At 32.4% G+C, this 24,589-nt stretch overlaps 1 protein-coding gene across 8 annotated transcripts in view; it reads left to right on the forward strand.

Annotated features, from left to right (window-relative positions):
- The window catches only part of LOC114330054 (plasma membrane calcium-transporting ATPase 2), a 631,040-nt gene that overhangs the window by 572,644 nt on the left and 33,807 nt on the right, over positions 1-24,589 (forward strand). For 5 of the 8 annotated variants that reach the window (XM_028279354.2, XM_028279356.2, XM_028279355.2 and 2 more), the window contains one exon: positions 7,488-11,845. The exons of 1 other annotated variant lie outside the window; for it this stretch is intronic. In XM_028279354.2, coding sequence (XP_028135155.1) covers positions 7,488-7,856 — 369 coding nt within the window. In that variant the 3' untranslated portion in view covers positions 7,857-11,845. Of the gene's footprint in view, positions 1-7,487; positions 11,846-23,100; positions 23,170-24,589 lie in introns of those variants that run through there. 2 more of the 8 variants (XM_028279358.2, XM_028279359.2) reach the window with 1 other exon arrangement.

Below are 24,589 nucleotides of genomic sequence, written 5' to 3' on the forward strand. Positions count from 1 at the left end.
AATACACGACATCACGTCGACCACTACACTCCCTCCGGGGGGTCAGGATTGAAGAGAGAGATATTCGATGTCGTCTTCACAGCAATAGAAAAAACAGTGAAAAGGCAGCATGAAAAATAGGTAAACTAAAAATCCCAAACGAAAAATCGATGAAAAATGTGAACGCACAAAGGTAAAAGGGAGGAATATTGTAGAAGCCAAATATAATATGTAGAAAAAGTGTGAAAGATGGAAGGGAAACAATCGAAAACGAAAAAAGAACAATCAGCAAGAACTCAAAATCTCCGTCCCCACACCATATGCATTATTAAATCAATATAAACTATGAATAGCGCCAATTTTCACGGAACGGAATGTTTCATGTTTTTGGAGGAAATATCAAATTTAATTTGAGTTTTGTTATAATACGTTTTTAGATATATAGTTTTGGTTTTTCTCTTTATTTTGGTTTCGATATTTGTTATTTTAACATTTCACAAATCTCTCCATATTTAAAACTAACTCCATCTAGGCTTTAACATGGATAACTGCATAATTTTAATATGTATAAGTATAATTTTATAAGAAATGGATTTTTAAACTAGTATTTGATTGTTTGAAAATTCTATTAGTAGTAAGCCCAACTGTTTTCGAATCTAAGGATGTTTTGTATACTTTTTGTATAAATCGTAGTAGACTGAAAGACGAGAATAGCGTGTGGCGCTTGGTTATGGTTTAAACAACGTACTTCATCAGCTTTATCTGCTTGGTGTACATGGATACTGTATGTCTGATCCTGAGAAAAAAAGAGGCACGGTTTTCCACTATCACATTTTTGTTCATACTGCCAATTTAAAATTTCTGCAATATATTTTCGTTTCCAAATGCATCAACAAATGAAATCGGTTTAGTAACCATACGATATACCATGAAAGAACTTAACGCAATATATACAGTATTTAAATATTTTAGATATATAAAGGTTAGAGACTACCAAATATTTGTAATGGGTTTATGGCTTAGAAAATTTAGTTGTAAAACTATATTTTATTTAATTTTATGTAAAAATATATTGCATGATTTATTTAAATTTGACAGCATGAACCTATACACTAAAATACTATGCCTGTCTTCTTTCTCTCTGTATTTCTATCTAAATTTGCTTTCACAAATTCTTTCCTGAGGATGATTCTATACGGTTCGTGAAAAGTTGAACATTTTCTTCATCTAACCTGATTAAATTATCACCAGCGATAACAGAAAAGTTACTGTATTTGCCCTAAATTACATATTATGTGGGTATTACGATAATTTTAAAAACAAAAAATCAATGGTAGATCCAGGTATTGGTGTGTGTCTGCTGTCGTAGGCCATTTTAGGACGAGATTGTGGAACCACTCAACAAAATTGACAGTGAATGTGAAGTAAGAGTTGATACGAGTGATACGTAGTGACACCTACACACAAGGTACCCTGAAACCCTATGTTTTAAACTATAAGGCCATCCCCTGTAGCCATTATACCATTTAAACAGACAGTTTTACTTTTTTAGCCAGAAAACTTATCAAATAATATCGTCTGAATCGACAGACTTTGGCTGACTGTTATATATGTAATGTGCATATTTTGTTCCTTATTATTATTTAAGTGTGCGTCAAAATTTTTTGTTACTAGCTTCGGCAATAAATCACACAATTGTGTAGACATGAAGCTTGGGTTATTTGTGTATTGGGTGTCACATTATCTATGGTTCAACACAATGGTACACGTTTAAGCACATTACACTACATCGAGACTAAAAGTTGAGTCAAAATGTAACGGCAAGAAAAAAAATTTAGTCACTTCAATGTATTGGCATATTTTTTAATATTTACGAGGATAAGTAATATTTGACTGAATTATTTGCAATTGAAATATGGAACAAAAAGATTGTAGAATGTAACCAATTAAAAAATTTAACTTATATCATTAATGAATTTAATGTCAAGCATTATTTATTTCTTCTGAAATCAACTATATATACTTTAAATTATTAGTAGATAGATCAAATCTTGACCGATGCTTTCTCCTTCCTACAATAATCACTCTCTCCTGGACACTTATGAAGCTGTCTTATACTTTCCGTCATGCATCTGATCCCTTGAAGCTGGTGACAGTCAAATTTTCGTAAAAATTGTATAAGGAATCTTGATTATTCTGCTTGGTATAATTATTAAAAGAACAGTTTTCGTTATGCCCCTCACTCATTACTCATAACGATTGAAAATATGTGTACCTTTTTACTCCTTTTAGTTTTTAGTCGCCACTCTTATACAATTCGATCATTTTGACCCTTATCGACTTTAATATCCGTTACTATATTGTTGTCACACTTCCCTATAACTTCTTGTAAACTAATGTTATATTAGTCGTCCAGAATGTAAAGAACGTTTTTGGCATAAAGAAATTAAAAACAAAAGTTATCAACGCAAAATTTTATTTACAAAGTCACAGTACCTTATACTATTTCTAAATGTAGTTGCCGTGGTTGTCAAGGCATTTATTGTATTATGGAATCACTTTTTTGATGTCGGTGTTGTAGTCTTCCACCGCGAAACGTCTGAGCCATGATATCACTTCATATTTGAGCTCTTCGTCGTTTACAAACTTTTTCCATCCAAGAATTCCTTCAGTTTCGGTAACAGATGATAATCAGAAGTCGCGAGGTTTGGGCTGAAGGGAAGGTGCTCAAAAATTTTCCAATGGAGACGTTAAAGTTCTTGCATGGGGCAGAGCATTGTCGATTGTCATGAATCGGAAACACCTTCGTCAAGAACATGCCATGTCGTTTATTCTGTATTGCACGTTCTAGTCGTTGATGGGTTTCGTAATAGGCTTCTGAATTTATTGTTTCACCCCTAGGCATATTCTACGTGGATTAAACTCTTACATTAAAAAAATAATCACACTGAGTAGATACTCCACATTCAATCGACGCCGCCATTTCAAAATATTATAGCACAAAGATGCATGATCACACAGTAACGAGACTTGACTCACGCCGATGCGACAGACAGAGGTAACTGGCGCGTACGAAATTCCGGCGGTGGGGGATTGGCGCCGAGCGTTGTGCCCAATCGTTCTTTACTTTCTGGACGGATGACCCTAGCATGGTTTAATAAAACATTTCTCACTCTTCTTTTTGGGTAGTAAATATTTTTCTCGCTTGGATCTGTTTTTCTAGATATTAATCGTGTATAATATGTCGTTGCTAGATCAATCTACTAATAATTTTTTATACTTTTTGGATAACACCAAGACTTAACCAATAATTCTTATAAAAAATCTTATCACCAGCAGTCGTTTCTTAAATACTTGAAACTATTTATAAATTTTGTGTTTGACATTTGTATGCATAGAAAAAGACGTTCAATTGTAGTTCGTATTTCATTTGAATCAATAATAAATTTTTGACATTTACCAATTTAACACAATAGTAACTTGAAAAACTATTGTTAAGCGGATGATTATCATTCTCTCAGTGACTTAATTTTTTGCTCGCCAATGTTTCTACAAACAGATTCTGTATATGAAATCTAAAGTATATTAATAGAATATTAGTAGAAATTGTTTGTAGAAAAATAAATGATATATGTATGAGTGTGGCGTACTTGGAGGTGTGATTGTAACTTGAGTCTAAATAGGCAACGAATAGACCAAATTAAGCCGAGCTTAGCTGACAAATACTGCTACTAATTTGCTGCTTTAATAGCGTTATACATAGTACACTTTTTTTGAAAATATTTAGATAAAAAAGCGCTTATCAAAAATTTTCATGTTTCCTTGATAGGCAGTTTTTAGTTCATTATATAGTGTTAGAAATAGTAACTGTATTTTTAGCTCTTACAGAGGTTATATCCAAATTGTATATATATTTTAACATTAATCATTATTTAAATTAATTCAATTTTTTTTATTAAAGTTTATTTACTACATACAATCAATAGATAAAAATTATAAGCATGTTTTTTGTTTGTACAAAAGGGTGTATGTATAAATTTGGATTTGTTATCCAGTGACAACAAAAACTCCACTAGCCTCTTAGATTATTGAAATGTACCTTTAACGCTAAGTACACTGCGTGTCATAGGAAACGGGCACCCTAAAAAATGGGTAATTTTTGAGGTTGCGTATCTCCTAAACCTGTTGTCCGATTTAAGTGATTTTTTGAATATGTCAATAGCTTTGTTCTTTGTCAATATCCCTGTAATAATATTTTTCCTAAACAGGTAAATTTTCATTGTATACCGGGTGTACGAATGAAACTGTGTTTTTTTCTCAAAGTTCACAACACCCTGTGGAATATCCTAGCATTTATAAAATACTGAAATTAAAAGTCAACTATAGCCTCAGGTTTTCTCAACATTTTGGTTTTTTATTTATTCGCTTATGTTGGAAAATACCAAAGTTAGGTACTTTAACAATTAGCCATGTTCTTTTTCAGTACAGGGTGTTTCTAAACACGTGCGACAAACTTTAAGGGGTAATTCTACATTAAAAAATAATAACAGTTTGCTTTATAATCGTATGTCCGCAAATGCTTCGTTTGCGAGATACGGAATGTTGAATTTTTTCTTACAAACTGACGATTTATTTATTGCTTTAAAACCGGTTGAGATATGCAAATGAAATTTGGTGGATTTTAAGACGTAGTTATTGCACATTTTTTGACATACAATTAAGAATTTCATATTCACCATTGGCGTGCATACGGGTAATATGATCGGTCATATTACCCATATGCACGCCAATAGTGAATATAAAATTCTTGATTGCAAGTCAAAAAAATCGCAATAACTATCTCTTAAAATTTACCAAATTTCATTTGCATATCTCAACCGGTTTAAGGGCAATAAAATAAATCGTCAGTTTGTAAAAAAAAAATAACATCCCATATCTCGTAAACGAAGCATTTGCGGACATAAGTTTATAAAGCAAACGGTCATTATTTTTTCATGCAGAATTGCCCCTTAAAGTTTGTCGCACTTATTTATAAACAACCTATACTGATGAATAACATACATTTTGTATTATCCAACATAAGAGAATGAATAAAAAAACAGAATGTTCAGAAAACCTGAGGCTATAGTCGGGATTTCATTTCAGTATTTTATAAAGGCTAGAATATTCCACAGGGTGTTGCGAACTTTGAGAAAAAAACACAGTTCGATTCGTACACCCGGTATACAATGAAAATTTACCTGTTTAGCAAAAATATTATTACAAGGATATTGACAAAGAATAAGGCTATAACATATTCAAAAAATTACTTAAATCGGACAACAGGTTAAGGAGATACGCGACATCAAAAATTACCCATTTTTTAGGGTGCCCGTTTTCTATGACGCGCAGTTTACTTCACTGCACTTCACTTCACTGCTGCTTAGAACCTATATGGTAGCTCCAATGGTTTGTGCGTCTTCAGTCTCAGACTCTGCTCACTATTATCTAGCAGGTTTAGTGCAAGATTGTTTTGGTGGTTTTCCAATTTTACCAAATTGCGGCTGCTGTATTCACTCACTATCTCCTTAACTGTGGCTACTTGGAGACCATCTCGGATTTCCCTGGAAAGCGTTCCAATATCAAAATTATTCAATTAAGTAGAAAAATTACACCCTTTTTACTTTTTCAAGTATTTTGTCTCACATGGGGCAATTTTGTTTTCACTTTCGATACGATTTTCCTGTCTCAAGCTCCAAAGCCATGCTTCCAAAGAATTCCTTTTTTTTGGAACTAAAGAATCTTGAAGAACCTTCTTTAATTATTAGTAATTAGCGTCGCAAGATATGTATAGTTATTCTATTTGAATACAGGTCGCAAAAACTTAAGATAGTTTTTTTTCTGTCGACCATTATTATTATCAGAATATGAGGTAGTATATTTAACAACCTCATTTATTTTTGACGCCCATTCCTTTTTATTTCAATGTTACATGCACAATTCGTTGTGAATTTACAAGAAATAGTAAAAGTGGCAGTATACAGCTTTCTCCCACAACTTTTTATACTGCAAGTTCCTGTGATGTTTCATCAATGATTCTACTTGTAGGTAAGTTGTTATAAAGTAACTTACGATTATTTAATCAGCAGTTCCATCTTCTTCAGATTGGTCGTTTTTTCTTAAATATACCTGTCCTGTTCTCGTTCTTGACTTCTTCCGAATATTTCTTATTTTTCTATCTGCTATTTTATCTATTCATGATGTTACAATAATTTCTTAACTACATCTATTTTCCGGATTAAGCAGTTTCTCAACGAAACTTCATTTCTCCTTTATTCATCTCTATCATCCGTTTTTTTTAACACAAAATCACAATTTATTGCTCCGTGTTTTTATATTGGTTGGCCCTTCATAGACATCCCCCATCTATCTCACACTAGGCGCTTCTATCCTAGTTCTCCCAGGAACTCAATACTCAGCAGATGTAAGAATTTTCTAATTATCTCTTCAACGTTGAGCATGCACTACCAAGCTTAAATCACTCTTCTTTTGAAAGTAGTACAATCAACATCTAAAATTTCCTTAATATATTATTTTTGAACCTTGCCTATTTTTGTCACTCCACTCATATATGGAGTAGTATCTCAATAATCTTATACAACTTATCTTAATTCCATTGGTTTTTTAGATTACTTTACACACATCTGTTCGGTTAATCGTTCCGTTCTGACTACTGCATGGATATCCATCATTTCACCATCATAATATGATGGTGTCCCATTATACCATGGATTTTTACGCATTATACCATTAGTTTACCATCATAATATATGGATGGCTATGGTGGCTTTCTTTGACCCACTAAATTTTAAATATATTCTTTCAAAAGCTGGTCTCAATATCTCTTATATTTTAGTCAGTATTTTCTGGCAACACCACGCCATCGTCATATCATAAGCAAAAAGGAATGTCTCTCTGGAACTTTGCTGTGTAATGGAGAATATATTTCTCATATATATTTTTGTTGGCTCAGGCATTTCGCACTCATTGTGCGATTCTCAGATTTAAGTCTTTTAAACCAGTTTAAACGATAATCACAAGAAATCTTTCTGGTTTTCTTTTATAAGAAACTTATATAAGACTTATATAAGAACTTGATCATAACAAAAAATATGTTTTGGATTTGTGAACACTATTAAAATCAGTTTTACCTATAATGTAGGAGTAATACTTATATACTCGTAAAAGTTTTACTGAATGAGAATTGATACGTAGAAAAATATTTAATTTAATTGCATTCTAATAAGGAAACATGAAGGTCTTCAGAAATCTACTATTAGTTGAAAGTAGAGACAGCCGCAAAATTGATTTGTAAAGCTCTGGTAGGTTGGCTTCTTCGTTTTCTGGGTTTAGAGTTGAGTTGTGGGAGTTTGTGCGTATAAGGTATGTATGTTGTGATGTGAAGCATGTCGCGTGTGTACGCATGCAATACCCAGGCTGACGAATACCCTGCTTCCCTGTGTTTGCAGCTAAGAGTAATAAGAGCTTTCAAGTCAACTTTGGAGGATCTGGAGGAAAGGCGTTCCATACATAGTTTACACAGCTTACACAGTTTGCGCAGCTCAAGGAGCCATACCGGAGGCCCCTGGCCACCGCGCCCCCTGTCAGACATCACATACATTGACGAAGATCCTGCTACCAAGCTGTCTCCACAACAAGCCAACAAGACAAATGAACGTGACGATCAACGTCTTTTGTCTCCCAACACCTTGAGAATACCTTCCCACCATCAGCATTTTGCCCACCACTCTCCCAGCTCCCCTGCAGAAGTTGTTGCTGCCTCAACCGCATTAAATAATTCGGACTTGCCTAAGCCCGTGCATGAAACTCGTATATAGTGTTGTCAGTCCTGGCCGCAGAGGTCAAAATCGCATTTGTACCGCCGCAACATGGTCATTCTTTCGCATAATAGGATGCAATACAGATTGCAATCCAATATTCATTTTTAGATTTAATTTATCGTAATCTTAAATACACTAATCAAATAAATGTTTCGCATAGTTTTTGAAACAAAAAAAAAAAGTTTAAAAATAATTTTTAATTTTTAGCATAATGTTTCAAGTTGGAGCGTCTTTCTGCAGAAAAAAACAGTAAACAAAACGTTGTTAAAACAGAATATTTAATTTGGCCATTTGTGTTCGAGAATTTGATCTGTAGACTATGTCTGTTTGAGTTTTCAATGAGGTGCGTTCTTACAAAAAATGGGTAATATAACGTCAGATGAAGCTGCCCAAATTGTAGGTTTAATTGAAGATGGAAGATCGCAGTATAATCTTGCTGATGTTATGAGAATCCACCAATCCAAGTGCTTTAAGAAGGTATAGAAAAAGTGGAGGATACACAAGAAGGCCAGTTTCAGGACTTCCCAGTTGCCGAACCTCGCAGATGAACGTCATTTACATCTGCAGACTTTGTGTACACATCATGTTACAGCTAGACAACTGCGAAATGATCTTTCCACAGCCTGTCGTTCGTAATGTTCGGTTCGTAAAGTGCCAATTCGGTTAGAAACAGATTAAGGGAATTTGGAATCAGAGTCAGAATGTCTGCTACTGCTCCACTGTTAACGATTGCACGCCATATAGCACGTTTAAGTTTTGCACCAAAACATGTCGATTGGGATATTAACGACTGGACTAATATTCTTTTTATTGATGAGTCAAGATTTGCACTTTGTGGATCGGTCAGACACTTTGCACTGTATGATCCACATAGTGCAAATCTTGACTCATTAATAAAAAGAATATTAGCCCAGTCGTTAATATCCCAATCATAATGTCCTGGTGCAAAATTTAAACGTGCCAGATGTGCCCTCGTTAACAGTGGAACAGTAGCTGGCATTCTGGCTCTGATTCCAAATTCCCTTAATCTGTTTCTAACCGAATTGGCACTTATTCGAACATTACGGTCTGTAGAAAGATCATTTCTCAGTTGTCTAGCTGTAACATGATGTGTACGCAAAGTCTGCATATGTAAATAACGTTCATCTGCGGAGTTCCTGCACCTGGGACGTCCTGGAACTGGTCTTCTTATAGACCAAGAGGCAGCCCTGAAAAATCTATTTGAATTTACTAAAGCTAGATTTTTCATAGTTGATTACTGTGAGTGTGTAGAGAAACATACTGCGGTCGGTCAAGCGAAACGTAGAACAGGTGTTACTGAGAGGGTATCAAAGTTGCTTTCCTACGAAGGTAATTATTTCCATTTACTAATGCTGAAAATCAGTACACACATTCTAAATTAAATATAAATAAAAGTTATTATAGTCGGTCAGCTGTAAGACGGGACAGAGCCGGTCGGTCGGCCCCAATTGTCGATTGAGGAAATGAAGCATTTTGGCTCGCAATTTTTTCGTCCAGCATGGATTTACGAAATTTTCACGAGAAGTTAGGGAATAGTCCAAGGATCATTTTCTATATCATGCCGCTATCATACGCTAAAACCTTGTGGGTGGTTGCCACCCCATCTAGGGGGTGGAAATTTTTTATTACATTTTAACCATGCATTTCGATGGAAAAGTGATTCTCAGAAAAAAATGTTTTTTACATTTTGTTCGTAAAGCTAATACTTTTCGAGTTATTCGCGCTTGAAAATAACAGTTTTTCGACAAAAAAATCGACTTTTTTAGAGGGTTTTTTGAGAATACCTCGAAAAATATGCATTTAATAAAAAAAACTGTAGATGTTCTACGTTTCGCTTGACCGACCGCAGTATGTTTCTCTACACACTCACAGTAATCAACTGTAAAAAATCTAGCTTTAGTAAATTCAAATAGACTTTTCAGCGCTGCCTCTCCGTCTATTATGCCTTCTACTTTCTCTATGCCTTCCTAAAGCTCTTGAAACTCTGGTTTGGTGGATTCCCATAACATCAGCAAAATATTGCTGCGATCGTCCATCTCCAATTAAATCTACAATTTGGGCTAACGCTCTGACGTTATATTACTCATTTTTTGTAAGAACGCACCTTCTCATTGAAAACTCAAGCAGACATAGTACACATATCAAAATCTCGAACACAAACGTCCAAAATAAATATTTTCCTTTAACAACGTTTTATTTACTGTTTGTTTTTTCGGCAAAAACACGCTTCAATTTGAAACGTTATGGGTTTGTAGACACCTTAAGGAGACGACAGCCGAGTATTATAACAATCTGCTAAGAATTAAAAATTATTTTTAAAGTTTTTTCTGTTTCAAAAAGTATGCGATACTTTTTGTGATTAGCGTATATTAAGTGTTTGATTGATTCATTCTCGCGTATTTTTTATTTTATAAACTCATACATTTGTATTATATTAATTAATTAAATACATTCATGTCTAAATAAAGACATATTTGTTTTAATTCCACTCCTTATTAAATAGTTGTCTTATGAGATTATGACTAATTCGAATGCATTTATTTTATTAATTCGAAAGCATTTATTTGCACAAAAACGACAATGTTTTTCTCTCGTGCGGGGAAAAGTTATTGTTTCTGGATTAGTTGTTAAGTTAATATTAAGTTGAGCAGAAGGACCAGGCGGGCATGACGAGATTAAACTCTGCAGCCCGGACAATGCTGCTACTAGTAGACGTGAGGTGCCAGATGTAGCAAACTATCCCGAAAAATTCCTTTTACCGACAGACTATCCAACCAATTTAGCCACTAGCTTAGCACTAGATAGTGTAAACTTGACCAGTACCCAGTTTGTATCTTATGTACATACTATTTGGTTGCTTAATGTAGTCCAGCTGTATGTATAGCATTTTACTCTTAGTATTAGAGATGAAGGTTAGTGGTACTGAAATTAAACTTTTTTCATCATTTTTTACCGCATGCACACTAACTAAGAGTCAATTGTATTCTGTGTCGATTGCCAACGACATGTATATTAAAAATTATTTACATAATATATACGATGTATATGTTCAAATGTGTATATCCCTATAAAATGCGATACATACAAAGTAATATAATTGTTGAACTGTTTGTAAAATGAATATTGTGCTGTGCTCTAGAAATGCGCTGCGTCTGTGGGTTAGTAGGCCACATTACTTAATTTTTGCTCGATATTATTATCTTCAGTTCATTTATATGTATACATTTATTATATATAATATTACGCTCTTTGAACTATAACGATACATTCTTAATAATCGCCAAACTGTAACTGTTTCAATATACAGAATAAGCCAAATAAAAACGGGGCATACGCAGTTAATACAGTTTATCGGAACGACATTTGAAATAGTCGACCAATATAAAAGCTCGACACATAAATCATAGCAACGTTGACATCGGCATGTATAAAATATCGTTTAACTAGCTGTCTCCTTTTACGAGCGAGGCCATGAGCCCAGCCGAAATAAACTGGTCACGTGTCGCATATCGCGGCTCACTCGTAAAAGGTAGTTGAACGATATTTTTAACGTTGCTATGATTTATGTGTGTCGAACTTTTATATTGGTCGACTATCTCAAACGCAGTTCCGATACACTGTATTAATTGCGTATGTCGTTTTATTTGGCTTATTCTGTATACTAGGTGATTCACAATAAGCCTAAGCAAGGAATAAATAGTTTTTTTTATTATAATTGTTCTATTGTATTTCATTTTCATTGAGATTGCCACTGCTCTGGCTTCTGTGAAAAGCTTTATTCATAAACCTACAAATATACTTGCTCTGTCTTAGTAATTTCGGCACTGAGCCCAATTATATACACGTTTCGAGCAATCGTGTCTGTTTTCAACACTTACGTATAAGCAACTATATTCTAGCTATCACGTGTTTATCTAAAAACAACAACAAAGGTATATATTTCAATAAAGCCGGTTTGCAATGTGTACTATTTATTTTTAACAGCTTTAGGAACCGACTAAGATATAGTATCGAACGTAAATCGAATATACAAGGCAGCTTTTGTAAAATATGTTTAGCGTTTATTGGATTTGGGACTTCATATATACTGCACCAACTTTATTGCTCTGTAAAGACTGTACAAATGCATAACTCAGATGGAGCACTTTTTATAGCAAACATAAATAATATTTTATACTAAATCTAATTTAAATCTAACAAAGACAGAATGTTTTTTTAATAAGTTAGGCACAATTAAGTCCATTTGGTGATATGAGAAAAATGTGTTTAAGATTTTTGATGATTTCTTATCAATCCAACCAATTAAAGTCAAATACTTCATTGCTCTCGAATTATTGTTAAGAACATCTGAAAGCTAAGACACGGTTGTAAAAGTAAAACAAGACAAATAAAATACTTCAACTAACTAGTTGTAAGCGATGTTACACTAAATTCAAATAAGACATGCAGTGCTTGTAAACGAAGATGATAATTGTTAAAGGTGTAAAGAAGGAATCTACTCGTTTCATAGTAACATCACGTTATCACTTTGTCTCTTTTCTCGATTATTAGATTTTATTATATATTATATAATTTATTTGTAACCTCTGAATACATATATAGTGAAATAATAATCATATTAATTAAATAATTGAGTACTTTACGCGATTATACAAGTAACTGTTATCCAAAAATATTCAAAACTTGAATGGAAATAACCATCTCGTATGTTGCCGATGACGACATCGCTGTTAACTAATGTTTACATTCAGTGCATATCTCATGCGAATAAACTGTAGATATATATTCTAATCTTAGTTCTTCAGATAAAGGTTCTTCTGTAGCCATAATATACAGGGTGAGCCACGCTCAACGGGACGGAGCCTACCGGGAAAACGGCTAAAGATATTAAAAATTCCTTCCGTAGAAATACGTAGGTCTGTACTAGCTACAAATTAAAATTTGTGAAATATATACAGGGTGTCCCAATTCGGGGTAATGATATAAAGTTGTATATTTTTAAATGGAACAACCTATATTTCACTTTCATTTTGAATTCTACTCATAAAAAATATGTTACTTTATTTAACACTCCCTATACCTATTTTTGACAGGTTTCGATTTATTTGGGTTTTTCTGAAAATGTACTATTCGCGAAATTAATTAATTAAACATTATCCCATGAATTTTAATTAACGTCTTTTTGTCAGTTATATGTCAACTGTCCATGCTTTACATCAGAATAATTACCATTTGAAACTAATCTACAGAGTGTTCGCAATCTGAAGTGTCAATGCTGTACAATATTTTGTATAATTATTTTCTTTGAATTCTAATCAAAAAAATAATATTACTTTATTAAACAATCCCTATACCTAGCTTTGATAATTTTCGATTTATTTGCGTTTTTTTGAAATTGCACTATTCTTGAAATTAATTAATTACACTTTATTACATTATTACATAAAGTTAAACAAAACACACCGGAAAAAAATTAATTTACATTAAATGTTAAAAATGGTGTCCATTTTCTTCAATACATAACCTCACTCTGTGTTCAAAATTTTGTTTTACTTTTCTTAACATTTCTGGAGTAACTGTTGCAAACGCATTACGAATACGCGTTTTCATGTCTTCAGCGGTTGTAGGTGGAGTTTGATAAACCAAACTTTTAATATATCCCCAAAAAAAAAGTCCACTGATGTTAACCCAGGTGATCTAGGAGGCCAACTGACAGCACCACCCCTACGTATCCACTTTCCGGGAAATTTTCTGTCTAAATATTCTCTAACATTACGCGTGTAATGTGCTGGAGCACCGTCTAGCTGCAGAAACATTGTTCTTCTAATATTTAAAGGGATATTTTGCAAAAGTATATAAAAGTCTCTTCGTAGAAATCTTAAAAACTTTTGTCCATTTAAATGGCCATTAAAAAAATACGGTCCTATCACATGTTCTCCTATTATTCCACCATATACATTAAGGGACCATCGGTTTTGTCGATCAATACATCTATATTCATGTTGATTTTCCGTATTATAATAGTGAAAGCTATGTTGATTCACGAGTCCATTATTATGGAAAGTAGACTCATCAGTGAACAAAATTTTATCAAAAAAATGTTGATCTGCTCCCGTTTTGTCTAGAAACCATAAACAAAACTCTAACCTACGTTCAAAATCAGTTCCATACAAATGCTGATGCATTTGAATATGGTATGGGTGATATTTGTATTTTTTAAGGATTCTGCGTATACTAGTTTGGCTTACTTCAATCTCCCTGGCCACCGTCCTTGTACTTGTATTTGGATTTTCAATAACTGATTGAATAACTTCTAATTCGGTATTTTCATCTTCAGTTATGGGATTTATTAATTTTCGTTTAGTATAAACAACACTGCCAGTTTCACGAAACCTTGTTAAGAAGACTCTTTCAAATACGTTTTAAGGGAAATCTCTCAGCATAGACTCTTGATGCTAACAAACTGTTTTGATCATATTCACCCAGAATTAAAATCATATTTACTCGGTCTTTAATTGAATAATCTGCCATTTCTATTAATTGAAAGCAATACAGTTAATAGTTGGACAGCTAGGTACCTTTTGTTTTTTAATGACATTCTTTATAATGTAAAATGAGCTATGTAATTAACGACATTAATGTTCCAGGTAACATAATGCGAATAGATCTGAAGATACTAGATATTAATATAAAATTTTATAATAGTTTGATTATAATAAAATTGTTACATCATTCAAATACAGAGTGTTTTGTTGAAGTTAGAGTAGAACTTTATGTAATAAAGTGTAATTAATTAATTTCAAGAATAGTGCATTTTCAAAAAAACGCAAATAAATCGAAAATTATCAAAGATAGGTATAGGGATTGTTTAATAAAGTAATATTATTTTTTTGATTAGAATTCAAAATTAAAGTAAAATACAGGGTGTCCCATTTAAGTTAAGAAAGTAATTATACAAAATATTGTACAGCACTGACACTTCAGATTGCGAACACTCTGTAGATTAGTTTCAAATGGTAATTATTCTGATGTAAAGCATGGACAGTTGAGATATAACTGACAAAAGACGTTAATTAAAATTCATGCGATATTGTGTAATTAATTAATTTCGCGAATAGTACATTTTCAGAAAAACCGAAATAAATCGAAACCTGTCAAAAATAGGTATAGGGAATGTTAAATAAAGTAACATTATTTTGTTCAGTAGAATTCAAAATTAAAGTGAAATATAGGTTGTTCCATTTAAAAATATATAACTTTATATCATTACGCCAAATTGGGACTCCCTGTACATATTTCACAAATTTTAATTTGTAGCGGGTACTAAACTACGTATTCCCACGGAAGGAATTTTTAATATCTTAAGCCGTTTCCCCGGTAGGCTCCGTCCTGTTGAGCGTGGCTCATCCTGTATATTATGGCTACAGAAGAACCTTTATAGACATATAGACATGGTTAAATTATAGACACCCTGTATAGACATGGTTAAACGAATGGACGTCACATAATTTGAATATAAAAAAGAGCTAATTGTTCACGTGCTGTCAAAGAGGAGGCAAATGAACCCACGTGTTAACTTCTGACAACTGAGGTATTACGCAGATTCAAAGAACACAAGTTTCAATTGAAATAAGTTTTCCAGTTTAGACCGTGTCTTCTTGCCATTTATATGTGTATCTATCTCAACAAGCATGTTAGACTGTTAATGTATTGTAGATGTGCAGATTAGCTCAAGTAGTCGATTCACCCAGGGGTGAGTATGAATTCTTCGGCAAATCCAGGATTCATGTTACACATATGCGTATATTGAGTACTTGAGTTACCGTGAAATTCAGCCTAGCCTGCTCGTAAAGAAACTACATACAACTATAAAGATAATTACACTTTTATAAAAAAACAACTTTGTATAATGCCACGTTTATATTACTTATGGGACACAATATAAAATTATAAACTATGAATAAAAAATTTTACATGGCAGAAAGTATCGCCATCTATTGAGAAAACTAGTAGCGCCATCTTTTGAGAAAAGTGAGAACTAAGTTTACCATATAAAATTGAAAATGGCTTAAAATTCCAAATAAAACTCTATGCATCCATGTAAAAGCTGTTGAATATTGCATTGTCATCGCGTTCTGAGCTATTCTGAAAATTTCATATCTCTAGCTAGTCGGGAAGTATGTTTAAAATCGATTACCAGATTTTTCCCGGACAAAGTGACAAAGAACAGGCGAAGTATATAAAAACGTACAATGGGATCGACATAAACACAGAAAAAGCATGGTCCAAACAAACGGAAGACTGTCTTCCTTTCTGTCTTATATACTGTCTTTCTTTCATTGCGCAAACCTAGACAAGCGTTGTTAGAGCCGTGTTGCCACGTTTGCCATTTTAAGAATGTATAAAAAGTATATTTGTCATTTAAAACTAATTAAATTTAGGAATATTTGACAGTAGTGAGTGTATTGGAACATGAATTAATTTTAACTTTCTTCATATTACCAATTGGACAAAAGGGATCTAAATTGAAACCAGTAACGTCTGAAATAATCAAATGACATTCTATGCTGTTATGGCATCCTAAATTTATTTTCTGAATTATATAAAAAAAGATGCTATCCCAGCTATTGACTAAAGTGCTTAGTCAAAAAGACTTGTAGTTTGTTACATGAAGTGCTTATCTGATTTGGTCTCATATAAAAATTGTACAAAAAAATAATTATTTAACGTGTCAGTTACCGATACAAAAATGTTACATTTATTGATAATCCAATTCTGATTCTGAAGTCAATTACATACAGCGTATCATCACGGTTTTTTAAATAAATTCAACATAAAAGGTCAAAATAATTTTTGCTTGAAGATATTGTATATCATCTAATCATTTCAAAGAAGGAAAACAGTATTTGTCTTAAAGTTTTTGGTAAGTGTTTAAAAATGATCATTTTTACATCGGTTATAATAAAATATTTCTGGTAAAATAATTACTTCTCGAACATAATTTTTATATTGTGTATGTACATACTTTTCCCCCAAAGAAGATTTACATTGCCAACAGTACTTTCCCATTTTTTTATTTTTTATGCATGTTTACTGTATCTTCAAACAAAAATTGTAGAGAGCATACGTGCATTATTGTGTAATAAGCCGTGCAGTATATAGCGGGACATACAGGGTGATCCAAAGTCATTTTAAAACCAATACCATCTAGGTGCTTAAGCTAAAAATATTACACAAGCATTATACTGGATGTAAGGGTCTTGGAGAAAATACATACATAAAAAGTAAGTAAAACAGTATTTTTTGTTATTTAGACGTAGATATAATAGTCCAATCAACAGCCATTTTCTCGTGGAATTTTGAGAATCAAGGTCGATTTCCTTGAAAATTTCGATTTAGGTAGTATTTATAACCTTTGTCAAAATCTACCCTACGCCGAAGCGGGCTTTTGCCCTGCGGGTGAAAACAACTCAATCTAGAGGATGAAAATTTTTTCAATCAAAATAACTATGGAAGTCGATAGATTAAACAATTCTGAGTAATTTTTGTTCTATAACATTTTTTTGCAAAGTTGATACTCTCCAAATTATTAGCGATTGAAACTATGCATGTTTCATTGAAAAACTCAATTTTTATAACCGTTTTTCATGAATAACTTAAATTTAATTTTATAGAAAAATCATTAAGAACAAAATTGTAGCTTAAAAAAACAAAAAGATTCGTGTCGGAAAGACCTATGTAAACCCAATAACCACCGAGTTATTGCTCTTTAAATGGTGGTTATTTTCGAAGCACCTCCAAATGAAGAACATTTAATCTCAAATAACTCGAAAGTTTATTAAAAAAACCTTTCAAATGAGCTCTGATAGAAGTTTTTTGCATGAGAACTGACTGACTTATGACGAAAATAAAGTCGCTCTCTGATTTTTTTTGAAATTTAACACATATACATATTAACACCCTCGTCATTACAATCCTAATAGAAATGAATAGTTTCCCACTTGAAATTAATTTTATTTAGGTATAATTTATACGATCCATGTGATTTGACCGGTTTGGAATGCATAGTTTAGAAAAAATTGTTGATTAAATTGAAAATGGCATTTTTATAATTAAAAAAAAAGTGCATAATCAAAATTGTCAATAAAAAAATCCTAATATTTGAAACATTTTTTCATACTATGAATACTTTTAGATTTATTTAAGAAAAATGCACTTTTTTTTAATTATAAAAATTTCATGTTCGGGTTAAAGAACTATTTTTTCTAAACTAAGCATTCCAAACCGGTCATATCACATGGATCGTATCAATTATACCTAAATAAAGTTAATGTCAAGTAGAAAACTATTCATTTCTATTAAGATTGTAGTGACGTAGGTTTAATTATTGTTACATTTAAATAAAAAAAGCAGGGAGCGACTTTATTTTCGTCATAAGTCAGTTCTTAAGCAAAAAACTTTTATTAGAGCTCATTTGAAAGGCTTTTAATGAAAGAAATTTAAAATATGTCTGTTAAGCTTTTCCAAAAAATTGCACCACATTCGAATTATTTGAGATTGAAGGTTCTCCATTTCGAGGTACTTCGAAAATAACCACTCTTTAAAGAGCAATAACTCAGTCGTTATTGGGTTTAGATAGGTCTTTCCGACGCAAATTTCTTTGTTTTTTATTAGCTACAACTTTGTTCTTAATGATTTTCTCTATAAAAAAAAAATTTAAGTCATTCATGAAAAACGGTTATAAAACGTGAGTTTTTTCAATGAAAAACGCATAGTTTCAATCGCTAATAACTTGGAAAGTATCAACTTTGCAAAAAAAAATTATAGAACAAAATTTACTCAGGATTGGTCAATCTATCGACTTCCATAGTTATTTTGATTGAAAAATTTTCATCCCCTAGATGGGTTTGTTTTCACCCCTAGGGCAAAATCCCGGTTCGGCATAGGGTAGATTTCAACCGAGCTTAAATCCAAATTTTCAATAAAATCGGTGTTGATTCTCAAAATTCCACGGTTTTGCAGTTTTTTACCGCTGATGACTGCTCTAATACTATTAACGTATGATATTGTTGCGTTGTTAAATATTCAGAACAGTTTAATATCCTAGCTTTATATAAATATATTTTAATTCATATTTACAATAATTATGATGGGTACATTTGAAGGGTAGATAAATCCATATATACAGGGTGCGCCAAACCTTTGGTTTTCTTTTATTACGTCTAAAATATCGTATATATAAAATATAAGTATAAAAAATGTTTCTAACAAAACTTATGTGTATCAAAAACGTATGTAATTTACAGGGTCAGTCGGAAGAACAGAATGAACCTAAGTTGTTTTTTTAATGGAATAAGTATATCAAAGGACTTTTGAATACATTTTTTAAAAATATGAAAAGTTTATATAAGGTTTTATAGGTCTAAAGTTCATATTGTTTGAGATATTTACACTGTTATTGAGAAAAGGGGTAATATTTAAAAAAGGGCTGTGGATTAGATTTCCAAGATAATAAAAATGTAAGTGTATGTACATATGTAAATATGTATTTCTAGTGTCGTCTGTTGACAGATGATAAAAATAAATAAGGAAAACCAAACAGCGGAGGTAAAAAGAAGGGCCAGATTAGCCTGGGCAGGATTTGGAAAATTAAAATGGGTCCTAAAGAATAAAAAAATACAACAATACTTAAAAACAAGAGTGTTTGACCAGTGCATACTCCCAATTCTCACATACGCCTGCCAAACATGGACCTTGACCAAGGCAAACATGGATAAAATAATGAAGACACAAAGATCCATGGAGAGAGCAATGTTAGGAGTAAAATTGACAGACAAAAAGCAAAACAACTGGGTAAGAAATAAAACAAAAGTCAAAGACGCAGGACAACATATCGTCGGCTTACTGCCAAAACCAACTAACTCCACTTTTTAAAGTTTTGAGTAATCGACGTTTTAAACTTTAATTTGAAATGAAAAATCGTTTGAATTTAAAAATGATTAAATGACTGAAAAATATTAAAGTAAATAACATTATAAACGAAACGTTTTGTTAAAAAATTATTAAAATGAATAAAAAGTTACAAAAAAGTACAAAAAACATTTTTTTTTCGGCACTTGTCGGGTTTTGGCTGTACAAAGTTGTCAACTTCTAGGTAACTTTGAACATCACTGTCCTCCAAATCAGGCACTTGTCTTGTTTTGGCAGAACTAGAATATTGTAAATGATAAAATACTATTTTATTTAAACAGAGATGTGCAGACAACTGCACATATCTGTTTTTGGCTGAATAAAAGTGTCATCATTGGAATTAGTTGTTTTGAGACCCTTATCTGTTTCCCACATTTAAAATCTGCTTTGAAGTGTCTGGTTTCATCAGTACATTCTTTGATAATTATTAAGTACAAAGGAGTACTTAACTCAGAATCGACAAAAAGTGGAGTTAGTTGGTTTTGGCAGTAAGCCGACAATATAGCCAGACTAAAATGGAGCATCGCAGGTCATAACGCCAGACAAACGGACAATAGGTGGAATAGCACGATACAACAATGGAGACCATGGACAGGAAAGAGAGCAAGAGGACAACCCCCAGATGAGATGGGGAGACGGCATTAAAAAGATAGGAGGAACGCACTGGAAACAGAAAGCACTAAACAGAAGCGAATGGAGGAAACTGGGGGAAGCCTATGTTCAAAATTGGACGAATTAAAGGGCAAAATAAGAAGAAAGAAAGAAAGTGTCGTCTGAGGACTGAGGAAATAGAGAAAATGAAATTAGAAATAAACATCAGCAAATGCAAGACGATGAATATAGGTCAGCAGGAGTAGGAGATTGGAGGCGAAACACGAGTGGTCTGTAGAGGACAAGAATTGGAGAGGGTGACGGCCTACGAGTACCTGGGCACGATAATATCAAATGACGGAAAGTTGGACCTAGAAATTGCAAATAGGACAAAGAAAGCTACGAAAATATATTATGCGATTAATAATACGATACTGGGGAAAAGGGAAATCAGGCAGGAAACAAAAATACATGTATATAATACAATCACAGTACCAACTCTTCTATATGCAAGCGAGACATGGGTCACAAATAAAAGACATGAAAGTGCCATAAATGCAGCTGAGAAAAATAGCTGGAAAGACGAAGATGGACAGGGAAAGGAACGAAAACATCAGAAACATGCTAAGTCAGGAACCAATAGAGAAAAAAATTGAAAAAAGAAAACTGAATTGGTTTGGACATATAACTAGTATGAACGAGAACAGACTAGTAAAGAAGGTGACAGATGCCAAAAGACAGGGGAAAAGAAGAAGGGGCAGACCTAGAAAGGGGTGGATGGAACAAATCGAGGAAATCGGAACAAAGAGAGGGAAAACAGTGCAGCAGATGAAACAAATGGCAGGAGATTGGAAGGCGTGGAAGAAATGGGTAAAAGATAGGTGATACCAAAGTCCGACGCTCTTATAGGGCATAAGGACAACGAGAAGAAGAAGAAGTGTCGTCTGATTTTTAAATAATTTAATATCCTTGACATCTAGCCATACAATATACAGTGTGATCACTATTTTCAAATACAAAATTTTCCCTAGTTTTTTTAATGAACACCCTATATATTGGTATTTATTATATTTTGTAGTAAATATTATAAACTTTTTTTTGGTATATGGTTGTAAACACCTAGCGTGTTTCGTTTTATAGATATTTAGAGAACTTTACATTTTTAGAAAAGTTTATATTTTTAAAGATTTTTTATTAATTCTTAAATTAATTTAATAAATTTAATTATAAGTACATATTTTCATTATAAAAATTGTTTTCTATTTCTATTAACATAAATCAAAATATGATCTGTATCATATAGTATATGATATTAAATCTAACTCATACCATACCATATGTATCAAAACACTTACCTATATCAAATATCCTACCATAACTCAAAATTCATTTTCAGTTAAAACCCTTTTTGATATTAATAGTTTTAAATATTGCACATGCTTGATAAATCGAAGCTGTTTAAAAGTTTTTCGAAGGTTTTTATAGTATGTCTTCTGTGTAGATATCTTTGATTATACATACACTTTTGACGCTAATAAACAGCATCTAAGGCATTCATCCAATACAAATATCCATACCCAGAGATTATTCAGTTGGAAAATTAATATTTAAAATATAAAAATTTGTTACAAAAAAAATGCAACCTTACAATAATTTTACCAGCTTTTGTGACACATTTAGACTATTTATTTTAACAAATATTTTGACAGATACATTTAACGTTTCTTTGTTTCTAAGCATACTTAATATTTTATTGTGTGTTTCTAAAATCAGATTATAATTCTTATTTTTGCAAAAAAAATTTGTGAATAACCAAAAATTCGCATAAACATAAAGTCTATAGTACTTTTTTAAATATCTACAAAACAATACATGATAGGTATGTACATGTACAACCTCATACCAAATTAAAGGTTGTAATATTTTCTACAAAACACAATATTAATACACAGAGTGTTATTACAAAAATATGAAAATTTTGTATGTGAAAATAGTGATCACACTGTTTATTGTATGGTTAGATGTCAAAGATACTAATTTTTTTAAAAATGGCACTATACTAGGAAAACTTTGATATATCATTTACATTTTTATCACCTTTGAAACCTGATCCTCACTTCTTTAAATATTGCCATATTTGTCTATTAAGGTGTAAATAGTTCGCACAATATGAACTTCAGACCTATAAAACCCTATACAAACTCTTCATATATTTAAAAAATATTCAAAACTGCTTCAATTAAAAAAAAAACAACTTTGGTTCATTCGGTTGTTCCGACTGATCTTCTATAATAGAAAATAATTTTAAATTGCAGACGTCTTTGAGATACATCAATTGTGTTATTGGCATTTTTAATATATTCCATAGTTTACCAGTAACAAAAGAAAACCAGAGGTTTGGCGCATCCTCAGGCAATGTGAAAATTTTGTAAAACAGGGCCTTAACATCATATTTTGTGTTGTGTAATAATACGGTATACATTCGGGGTGTTGGACTATCGGACTGTTGGTTCGCCCTGTATAAGTAACCCTTTGTTGTTGCTTTTTCACTCTTCTCAGGTTATTTAGTAGAATCTATCTATGTGCACTATTTTCTATTGTATGTGTCTCTCACTGTCTATCGAACCACTCTTTAACGTGCCCTTTATTACTCTTGAAGGTGATAGGTGGTGAATTACAAGAACGTTTGATTCCAGTTCCATACAGCAAGAGCTCGACTGACCAAGCTGTAAGCCGCTTTTCTACCATCTTTCTGTCCGCTATGTACTCATAATGCTATTGTTCGCTCTTGTTCGTTTGTTTGGCAGCGCTTTATCTGATCTCATCATGGCGTCTGGGATCAACCACGATGAAAGGAGCAAAGTTTAATAAACTTATACCGTAATGAACACAGATTTAGATCTTTATTTGTAAAATAACGATTTACTACACCATTTTTTTGTAGCCAAAAAGTATTTCACTGTATTATCACTCCGTCTCTAGTAGAAGAATTACTACTATTAGTGACTTCTGAAAAAACAATGAATAGTAAGCTAAAATTGACATCTTCCAAGTCAATATTAAATATCAGAAAAAGAAAAACAAATAAGAAGTAGACACCAAGAAGACTTCCCTTTTGGTAAAAAATGTAGACAGAGACCAACTTTATATATATGTACATATTATATGCCGCAGCTATCCCCAGGTTAAGTACTTAGGTGCACATGCTTAGTTGAGTCCGCTTAGGCTGCAACTTGGTGGATGTCGTTCCTATTTGTTTATAAAAAAATACCTACCTTACCTATAATCAGTTTAGAATATTTTGAGATCAGCTACTCTCATAGAAATAATGGCATACAGATTTCTCTGCTAAATGATTTAGAAAGTATCTGTGTGAAACAAAAATATAACAATGATAGTGATATCCCTAAAATATAACAATTATCACTAGTTCACAAAGTACTGAAGACCATATAACAATGTGTTATAAACGTTTTAAAATATGTACTTTGCCACTAAACGTAAAAATAGCGCTTGTACACCCACAACCCAGAATCTAAAATGATCTTGACCAAGCTAAGAAGAGATTGAAATGCTAAGGGAATCCTAGAAGCATGCATTATAAAAAAGATAAACATTTGTATATACATGTTTTAAAAAGAAGAAAACCTACTTTAATCACATAATCTTTAATTAATTTGTTATTTTGCACATAAAGTTTAATATTTCTGTGCGTAGAAATTACTCCATGTTGCTCCCTCTTTGTACTCTCAGTCATTGTGAGACAGATATTTATTTTGGTGGTTTTGTTTTTCTCCTTTTTGTTTTTATTTGAACCTGGTGGCTTAGTACAGTAGTAAAGTAGACGTTTTCGTCTAGTCCTTTTTGTTTTATTTTATGTTTTTTCTTTGCCCATACTAGTTTTAGGTGAGTTCAAAGAAATAACACCCAAATGTACATGTACTAAGCTGTGAATATTCTTTGTTTTTTGTTTTTATTTTTGCATGATGCATGTGTTTTTATTTTTTGGTGATTTTCACAGATGCATAAGATCGCTCAAAACGACTGCTCAGCCGAATATTGTCGATTCTATTTTTATAGAATATCCTTTAAGAGCAGGTGGTAACATTGTTTTATAACATGTTCATTGTTCATGTTAGTTGTTTTTT

The sequence above is a fragment of the Diabrotica virgifera genome, chromosome 10 (genome assembly GCF_917563875.1).
Source record: "Diabrotica virgifera virgifera chromosome 10, PGI_DIABVI_V3a".
NCBI classification, from domain to species: domain Eukaryota; kingdom Metazoa; phylum Arthropoda; class Insecta; order Coleoptera; family Chrysomelidae; genus Diabrotica; species Diabrotica virgifera.